General features: G+C 33.1%; 1 protein-coding gene across 2 annotated transcripts; it reads right to left on the reverse strand.

Moving 5' to 3' along the window:
* Positions 1-652: 652 nt before the first annotated feature.
* On the reverse strand, positions 653-5707 carry LOC118061800 (uncharacterized). 2 transcript variants are annotated; one of them, XM_035075376.2, is made up of 4 exons: positions 5338-5707; positions 2768-2848; positions 998-1380; positions 653-917 (listed from the first exon to the last, which is right to left on the reverse strand). In XM_035075376.2, exons 1-3 carry the CDS (start codon positions 5494-5496, stop codon positions 1006-1008), a joined length of 615 nt encoding a protein of 204 aa, XP_034931267.1. In that variant the 5' UTR covers positions 5497-5707; the 3' UTR covers positions 653-917; positions 998-1005. The 2 variants fall into 2 exon arrangements, with proteins under 2 accessions (XP_034931267.1, XP_034931266.1); XM_035075375.2 differs by having other exon boundaries at positions 653-1380.
* Between the last annotated feature and the right edge of the window lie 4472 nt (positions 5708-10179).

The raw sequence follows: 10179 nt of genomic DNA on the forward strand, positions 1-10179 counted from the left end.
AACAATCAGAAGGTTCATATCGTCTGCTACGTTATTTGTTTCTTTGTTAGCATGTTTCTGGAGGATGGTACAAAATACAATTCATGGCATTATAGAAGCTTGAGCTATTTACGTTGGGGACTCGCTATACACGTCAGCTAGTTTTCGTTTGCAATAATTGGCAATTCTAATAATTAAGGTGCAGTGCAAGGTATCTTGGGCACCTTGTAATGCTGGTGTTGAAGGCATGAAAGAATGGGCAAGGCTCAAGGGAAATCTCATAATCCAAGGAACAATCAAACCAGTTGATTTTATGTCTGGTGCAATAGGGAATGTCGTGAAAAAATGCAGTGCAAAACCAGTTAATGCCAAGTAGAATATATGAACAGGGACCTTTTGAAGCTAGATTCTTTCTTTCATCTGAAGATTTTCAACTACTAGAAGCAATCTAGCATTGCACAGACGAATGATTCATAACATTGTTTTTCCCTTTCCTATGATGGTATCAATGCTTTAAACTATCTTCTTAGCATTTTAATTTAAACTTCAGCAGGATAACACATACTGAAGCAAAATCATGGCAAGCACACATAAAAGTGAGAACTACACTTGCGAAATGATCATCAGAAAACACATCCTAATAAACCAGAACATCATGCAGAACAAAACAATATAAGACAATGCAACGGCTAATACCAATTTATAAGTAGTGTGACCAATTCAACAAAGCACTTTACGTATGACATAAACCAGATTAACCATTTAAAAAAACAAGAAAGATAAAATGATAGGTTATGGTGCTTCATTGTATAAGCATTCTGCTCCATGAGAACTCACCACTAAGCTTTCCTTCTTCACACGCTTCAACAAGTTTAACAGCATCATGTGATTATTCTAGAATGGAGTCACCATTTCCATCGCTTCCTTCCTGAAGAGAACTGCAACAACCAAAACAGCAACATAACTGCAACAGCCATCCAAGTCCCTTAACCAAAACATGGAAAGAAGCTTGCAGGACCTGCTATCTTAGATGTCCATAGAGGAATCATTGGAACTGGGAGGATTAGGATCCCTGTTTTGGTGTTGAAGAAAGTTGGGCTCATTGTTGCGGGTTCCATTTCCTGAGGGTGAGCCACCTTGCGGACAGTAGCCTCCCTGAGTAATGTGATAGTTCTGGAGACTCCGGCGAATGGGGCTCGACAAAGCATTTGAGAAAACTGTATTCTTGGGTTGCTGATCACAGTGTTCAGAACGAGTGCCCTGAGCAGTAGCGGTTAGGCCAGATGAACCTGAAGAAACCAGAAAGGTGGAATTTGTGAATGGAATAGGTTGGGAAGTCTGATGTTGATGTGGCGTTCTAGGGGACATTGATGGTTCTTCTCCACAATAGTCCAGTTCATTCTGCGTCAAGACCATAGCATTTCTCAATTTTAAATATAATCAAGTTATTATCAATACACATACAAGAGAATCCACTTCATTTCAGATCTCAACTAAACAATAAACATGGATAAGTTAAATAGCCAACAGAGAACTGTCTTAGTCACTCATAACACCCAGTCACACACACATGTGCATCCAAAAAAAAAACATAAAACCAGAAAAACAAAAAGATAAGCCTATTAGACATACACCAATATTCATTGGATAGCTGTGTAAGGAAACACCTCTGTTACACCAGTGCTCGAATAAGAAGGTTTTACATGTTCAGGTGACTGGAATGCAATTAATATTAATTGACAATCGAGTTAATCAAATCCTCTTTTATGCAGTGCTTGCAAACAAAGCTCAAATAAAAAACGTTTTACAGTGTTTCAAGTGGCTGGAGCATGATTAGTTTTTTAATTGACATTAAATAAATAAAATTATGTTATATGCAGCCTTGGCAAATAAAGCCTCTAGCCGTGTGCATGCCTAAGAGTCTCACACCTAGATCGAAACCCAAGCTCCAATCTCCTCCAAAGTAGCAAGAGTATAGTCCTGAGATATTTTAAAACAGGTAAATCACATTCCAGATTAAATGCAAACCAATACTTCAAATTCCTTCTGATGTTTCAAACTGGAAAAATATGATGCAGCATATAAGTTTCTCTTTAACATGCAATCATCATGGCTTTCAAGTGTCTTCCATTGGAAAAAATAACCAACTCATTAGATGCACTATTAGCTTTACAAAATAAACAATAGGTTTTTTGAACGCCAATTGCAACAAAAACTTATTGCATTCACAATATCCCTGTTTTTAATGAATTTTTCCAGACATTTTGTTATTTGGTAATGCAGCACTGTATCCAGCAGTGTTAAGGAGAGCTGTCTTCTGGAGCAGGAAAACAAATTAGAGGATTTAAGGTTCTCTTATAAGACAAATTAATATTTTGGTGCATCACATTTTATTTATTGTTATTGTTGACCTCATACTAATAGAATAGCCCGTATAATAGCTAGATCTCCTATACTGAGACGCAGAAAAAATTGAAAGACGGTTATCAGACACATCTTAAGACACTCAATGAGAAAGTTCATCTTCATGTGCTACTGTAGATGTAAAATTACCATGTTGTACATGAAGATGTTCTCAGTATCATAATGAAAAATGAATTCCAGGAAGACTATCACTCAGACTTTTAAACAGATATCTCATAATCTAACTGTTGTTTCAGAGATAAGGAAGTGCCAATATCATTTACACAAGCACCGGAAGCAAGCATATGTGCGTGTTGGATATGTCAGTATACACACAAATGGTCAATTGCAATAAATCAGGCAAAAAGAAATAACTGATACCAACCTGTATGTAATTGATTATATCAACTGTTGCCACTCGAGAACCTCCCTCTTGTTGTCTCCAAATCCATTGATAAAGTTTTTCCTGAAAACAATGCAAGAAGTCTATATCAGAAAAACATCATTCAACAAGAGAACTAAGCTTGCAAGACATTAACAAGGGTCAGTAGATAAAGTCTGATTGGGAAGATATATTTAATCTGACAGTTTAAATCGCATTCACCAAGCAAGAGAACAAGAGAACAAGAGCATCATCAAAAGCATGTGTTCTGGGTTATTCCATTGACTCTAATAAGAGAAAAATTTTATTGACACTGAGTGTGCGTGTAGTGTGTAGTTTGTAGTGTGCAGGTATAGGTAATGGTGTAGAATTTGTTTAATCTTCATTTTAGAGTATCTGAAGATAATTGTTCTTAATGTTATAGGCATTTAATTGGTGAAATACCACGCTGAGCTGAATATATTATCTTAAAGTTGAAAAGAACAAAACAGGTTTGAATGCAAAACCAAAACTGACCATACAATTGCCCAACAAATCATTTTCACAACCAACCAATAAGTTTAATCCTTACAGTTTAACATGAAACACTCTGAGCTAATCTCAAACACAGCAAAACTTCTTAGTTTTGAACCAACACCACCACCAAGCTCCCTAATCTCTCAATGAGTAAACATCTCTAGACTACTTCATAGCTTGTTCACTGTCAATATTCCTAATAAATGTCTCACTTATGCCAAAAGCATTTCTTGACTGAGTGAGTAAGTTATGTGAATAAAACTGACAAAAATTGGTTCAAGGGCTCATGCTCCACGGCTTAAAAGATAGATGAGAAGTAAGGAAACAGCTTCAGACACAAGAGAACGCAATGATAAAAGATGTGTGACATCTTGGGAAAAAGTTAGTGATCATAATGTCAGACTAGAATCAACACAGAACACCTACAAAATGATCAATGCAAAGAAGGACCACCTTTAATGGCTTTTCTGATAAATCCATAATACTCCTCTAACGAGTTGGTGCTTAATCTAACTGGTGTAGGTGATCCCGTTCCCTGAACTTAGTATTATCCAGCCTCAAGATTTCACTATAGGAAAAAGATTTTAAACTTCCACATAAAAAATAGAAAGGTTGCACCTTAAATGCTTAAAAAGGAAAAGTACAAAATGAAAACTATAACAAAGATTTGTTTCAATTTCAAATATTTGTATTTCTTTGATACTGTTAACTTATACTGCCAGTAAGCTTCATCACACATAAATCACAGTCCACATTTTCTTTTCTAGCTCTTCCATAATTTTTTGTCCACTGACAGCAATCAACGAGTAGCTATCATCCAAGACTTTGCAAAAAAATGTCCAATCTTTGGGCCGAAGCCAATCTATAACAACTCCATTTTTAAGCTTCTCCAATTTCCCAAAACAGACAAGTTCCGGACCAACGAGACCTGCTTTCCTTTTATCTTTCAGGGTACCGAAAAGTCTATTCTTTGACACCCATTGATCCAAAATTATAGGAATGGGTTTTTTACTCTAGTCTTGTGCTGGTGTTCTAGCTGCCTCGTCCTCTTAATTAATTAGAAAACAAACTCCATAAAAACTATCTATTTTCTTGTCGAAGTATTGAACTATTTCATATCTCTCACTCATAGATATCAAATTTCAAAACAACACTTTCTCAATATCAAAGTATCACGAAACACCACAACTTGGAAACAAAGGTGAGTTCCTCCACCACCAATTAGGCTAATTATGCTCTTGTATCACCATTTAAAATTAAAACCATCAGGACTTTCCAAGCTTACTTGTAGGTTCACGACAAACCTCTCGTAGTTATGAGTGCTTCACAGCCATCAGCAATTTCTCCAAAGAGGAAAAAGAATCTCATAACACAGATGAGCAAATTCATAACCAAGAGCAAAAACACTCCAACAACTCCAATTTAGAAGTTAAGCCACTAAAAGATCGAAACTTTATTTCAGTCAAGATTATATTGTTTCTCCCCCACACAAAGCATCCAAATAGTCAAATACCCACATCCCGCTTGCTTCCTTAAATGGGAATGGTAGGGAAAAAAATTGATGCTTTGATCAATCTACCTCCTCAACAGTCGAATTACAATGCCAATTTATTCAAAGCACAAGCCAATCAGAAACAAGTGAAAAAGCAAAGTGCCTAGTTCAATTGTAATGATAATTTCCAACAACAATTAACAAAAACTAAAATACCATACCATAACTTCAATGTGAATCCATTAACAAAACCGCATAATGTATCTATCTGGCCATTAAACTTTACAATTAACTCAGAATCAAACAGCCCATTTAAGTTTACAACAAAAATCGAAATGGGTAACCTTTAAACTAGACTAACAATAATAATAATAATAATAATAACAATAATAATAAAAACTAAAACCAAATTCAGTGACCCAATAAAAGGACAACAAAGAGACACAAGCTTGATTGATTAAAAAAACAATAACTTTTCCACAAAGAAGAACAACCCCACAAGGAACACATATGCACAGAACAAGCTGGTATTCTTTAAAGCAAAGAGATAACGAGGGAATCTTACAAGGCCTTGACGTTCACCGGCTTGGAAGGAGAGTTTTTGGTGGTTCATAGACTGTGTATAAAGCTGAGACAAAGAGTTTGCAGCACTGCAAAACGACGCGTACATGGTCCGATCCACCTCGTCCAGGCTTGTTGCTATGGATTTTCTCTTCTTTCCCATCGTTAATAACAGTTAATTAATTAGATTTTAATTTACAGAGACAGATTGATTTTATAATTTAGTTTAGGTTACTTCTTTTTTTGTCGGCTAAAAAAAGGAAAAGATAAATAGAGAGGGTCTAGTCTCTCCTTTTCTCTCTAGAGAAGAGGAGGATGTGGTGTTTTTTGAGAGAGGAAAAGGGTATATGGTAAGGATGGTGGGTGCTGATGACTCAGTATGGGACCTCTCTCCCTGCCCATAGTAAGCTATGCCCTTGTGCCATTTACATACCAACTCGTGCTGCCTTTTTCACCATGCCTTATGTCACATGAGCTGTTTTGTATTTGAATGGTGGTTACTTTAAAAAAAAATTTAATATATTGAAATCATTTTTTTATTATTTAAAATTTATTGGTGATATTAACATATTAAAACAATCTATAAAAACCTTAAAAAATTAATTTGAAGTAAAAATAATTACAAAATTACAAAAACAAGTCTTAGTTTTTCCTTTTTATTTCCCTCATGTTTGCTTATAATTAAGTGTTTTACTCGTTGAAAGAGGTTTTCTCCACACTTTTACATGTCATAAGCAAGCAAAAATCACACAAACAAAAAAAATAAAGTTGCGCATACCAATTACTGAAAAATTTCCAGCATTTTATTAACTCAACATTTGGATATACACACACTCGATTGTTTCTGTGTTGTGCGCAAAACTTTCATAATACATAACAAGCAATTTATTTATAGAGCAATTACAAGAAAACTATCACTCTAATTCCAACAAGTTGTGGACAATTTCCCTCATGTTTTCTATGAACATCGTGGCTCCCTTATCCAGCAAGTTTGCCAATAAACTTAGTGGTTACATTCTCTAGCAAGTTTGTCCCATGTTCTCCATAAACTTAGTGGTTTATAGAGCATTCTCAATCATGTCCCATATTGGTTAGCAGATCACCCATATTTTTGCTAGTTTTCTCCAATAACTAGACATGTTTGTAAATGTCATAACTTCCCACAACTTTTTCATAACCATTACCCATAAACTCATTATCAATCTACTAGACTCATGTTGCTGAAACTATTATGTTTTCTACTTAGTTTGGACTATCTATCATTCAAGTCTAGTTTGTACCAAATCAAACCCTTGACTTGGACAAACTGTTGTACAATACCTACCAATTTCACTAATATTCGTGTGAGTTGTCATTGTTGTTAACATCTTTGAGATAATGTGCTTTTATTGGTGTGCTTTTATTGGTGTACTTTCACAGCTAGATCTCTAACAAACCATCCCCACCAAAAGATTTTAAAAGCAAGGTATTGTTGCATTTTGTCTTTAAATTACCACAAATCAGTATCTTTCTCCCATAAAACCTCATGGTTTCTCTTCATTTATAAAAACTCAATTCTCGAATTTTTCTTGTGTTGGCCAAGTCTTTAGTGATCCAAAGTTTTGATGATTTTGTTGTCAAATTCTTTCCAAATTGTTAGAGGTACACGTTGTGACTTACTCCTCTCAAAATTATATTGATCTTCATGGAATGGTTTTAAATAGCTTACATGAAATGAACTTCAGTTACTCTAACAAGTTCAATTTATACACCACGGCTCCTATTTTTTCCATGATTTCAAACAATCCATCATATCTTGACACCAATTTTTTTATGCTTTATTTTTCTAATAATATTTATTCAAATTTAAAAAGTCGATTAAAGTAACACCTTATCATAGTTATCGAAATCCAATAGTCTAATTTTTAGATCTATATATTTTTGCATTATATCTTGCTTTATATAAGTTATATTGCATTTGCTCAAACAGTTCTTATATTTCCCTAAAAAACTTGTGTATGGCTAGACTTTTTCCACTAGATTTTTGTATTGTGATCTTTATGGGAGTTTAGGGTTATGCCCTCACATCAACTTAAATGGGTTTGCTTTAATTGCAAAAAACTTATAGAGATTGTAGCAAAAATATGTATTGCCTAACACCTCCAACCAATTTCGCTTTATTATCATCATGTAATATCTCTAGTGTTCTTTTAACAAAGCATTAATCCTTTTAGTCTGTCAATCGGTTTGAGGATGGTTATCAGTAGAGAACTTCATTCAAGTCCCTATCAAGCTAAATGGTGATGTTCAAAATATGCCTATAAAAAATACATCATAATCACTAACAATATCCAAAAAACTCCAAAATATTTCATTATATTTCTTTAAAATAACCCAACATCAACCTTAGTCATGCATATTCTTGAAGCATCAATAAATAATGTATACTTAGTGGATCTATCTACAACTACCATTATAATATTCATGCCCTCAACTCATGAAAACCTTATAATGAAATTAAAACCCAAGGTTTTTTAAAAATATATAGTGGTTGCAACAAACTTGTCGTGTTCTACCATAATATTATCTTATTGGCTCACAAGAAGTTTCTAATCTACTTCTCCTTTCATATTTGGCCAATGGTAAGTATGGGATAAAAAAAAAATAAAAAAGCTTGTCATTTTCCTCTCTAAGTGGCTAGCCCTTTATTGGTCATGCATTTTCAACATTAAATACTTTTGTGGTATCCTATTTAGCACATAAAATTCAACCTCTTTTTAAATAGAAAAGGTTATTTTCTAGCTAATATCTCAATATCATTCCTTCTTGTATAAGATCAACTAGCTTTTTATATGTTTTATCTTCTTCAGCTCGACAAAATTATTTCAATATGTTAGACTCCACATGTATAATAGCAAAAAATAGAAACACGAACATCACTTTTACTCAAAATATTCATAACCTAATTATGTTTTCTTGACTTGTGATCCTATACAAAGCTATACTCTATCATGAATTCTTTCCACCGAGTTTGTCGCTATGACAACTTCTTTTAAGTGTTGAAAAAAGTATTTGTTATGTTGTCTATCTTTACTATAAATTTTATCTCTAACAAATACACCTTTCACATACCAAGATAATGCACTGTCATGATCTTCTTTTTTGTTTCATGTGTCAAGTATTTTTTTCTTAGTCTTATTTAATTTTCTACTCTCGAATGCCACTAGATATCCAACTTGTATTAGAATCCTACTAATGGCTTTGTTTGAAGCATTAGTATGTACTTTGAAAGACCTATCAAAACATAGCAATTTCAACACTAGATAAAACATCATTATTTTTATTAATTTCTTTAAAACTCGTTGACACTCAACGAACCATTCTCACCTCTTATTATTCTTTAACAATTTTTAAAAAAAGGCTATTCTTTTTACTATAACCTTTAATAAACTATCATTGGTAGTTTGTAAGTCCTAAAAAGGATCGCAACTCTAAAACCATCTTTTGTGCTGGCCAATAAAAAATAGCTTGTACTTTATTAGGATCCACTCTCACTTAACTCTCCCTAACTTAATGACCCATGAATATAATCTCAAATATTGCAAACTCATTTTTTTTCTTTACATACAACTCATGTTCACTGAATCTACATAGAACTTATATACATAAAACTTTTAAAAAATAAATTACATGATCTTCAAAATCCCTACCATGGATTACAATATCATTTAAATAGACTACAACAAAGTTATCTAAATAATCATACAATATATTATTTATAATGTTACAAAAAAAAAATGTTGGGGTATTTGTTAAACCAAACAGTAGACTTAAAAAGTTATATACATCATACTTTATTACATATGTAGTCTTATCTTCATCGACCCCTGATAATATGCATTTACCAATATCTAGACCACGAGTTCACCTTTGTAAATATGGAATCTTGTATAATTTATCCATGAAATCCTGAATTAAAAAAAAAAACTTAATATTTGTTCTTAGTCATCACCTTATTAAGTGCTCGATAATCTAAACACATTTAAAGTCTCTAATCTATCTTTTTTTGGAATAAACTTAGAGCATCATATAGACCTATAGAATGATGAATGAATTTAATGTCAATCAATCTTCCAACTACTTTCACACTTCTACCAACTTTATTTATGATATTCAGTGAGGAAGATTAATTAGTGGTTCAACTGTTGGCACTAACTTGATTCGATGATCAATCTTAGTCCTTGGTGGAAGTTGCTTTGGAGGTTTTAAAGGTATCATATCTTTGTATTATTCTAACATATGAGCAATAAAACATGGGAGCTTTTCATATTAATCCATTTTATCTGTCCACCAAACTCTTTATATCCTTAATGTTATTTTTCATCAAAACTTTATAACATGGGATAAATATAAAGACAAGTTCACTTGAAATCATGATGCCATCGAGGTATGGCATTAGAGCTATTTTGGCCTTATTCAATAAATCAAGGCCAATAATAATGTCAAAACCATCTAAATTTATCATCAACACATCTTATCTTCATTTTTATTGATATAGGATTATCGACATATTGTAGGTCATGCCTATTATTTTCTATGTATTTGTATTTACTGCAATTATCATGATATGGTTGTTTCTCAGTCACAAGTTAAGTTTTTTCATAAACCTGTCAGCCACAAAAAGATAGGTCACACCTAAATCTACTATTACATTAACATCCTTATCATTTATTCTAATTCTAACATACATAAGATTATTTAAAGTACTTGGATTTGTTTTTGTGACATGTTAATTTATGTTAATTCTTGCTCAACAATACTAGATTTGTTGGTTCTAACATACATAAGATTATTTAAAGCACTTCGA

Source organism: Populus alba, chromosome 5 (genome assembly GCF_005239225.2).
Source record: "Populus alba chromosome 5, ASM523922v2, whole genome shotgun sequence".
In the NCBI taxonomy this organism is placed as follows: domain Eukaryota; kingdom Viridiplantae; phylum Streptophyta; class Magnoliopsida; order Malpighiales; family Salicaceae; genus Populus; species Populus alba.

Coding starts and splice junctions, on each gene's coding strand:
- LOC118061800 (XM_035075376.2), bottom strand. CDS start 5,496: ATGGGAAAGAAGAGAAAATCCATAGCAACAAGCCTGGACGAGGTGGAT. Junction 2,849..5,337: donor CCGGTGAACGTCAAGGCCTT/GTAAGATTCCCT, acceptor CATTGTTTTCAG/GAAAAACTTTATCAATGGAT. Junction 1,381..2,767: donor ATATAATCAATTACATACAG/GTTGGTATCAGT, acceptor GTCTTGACGCAG/AATGAACTGGACTATTGTGG.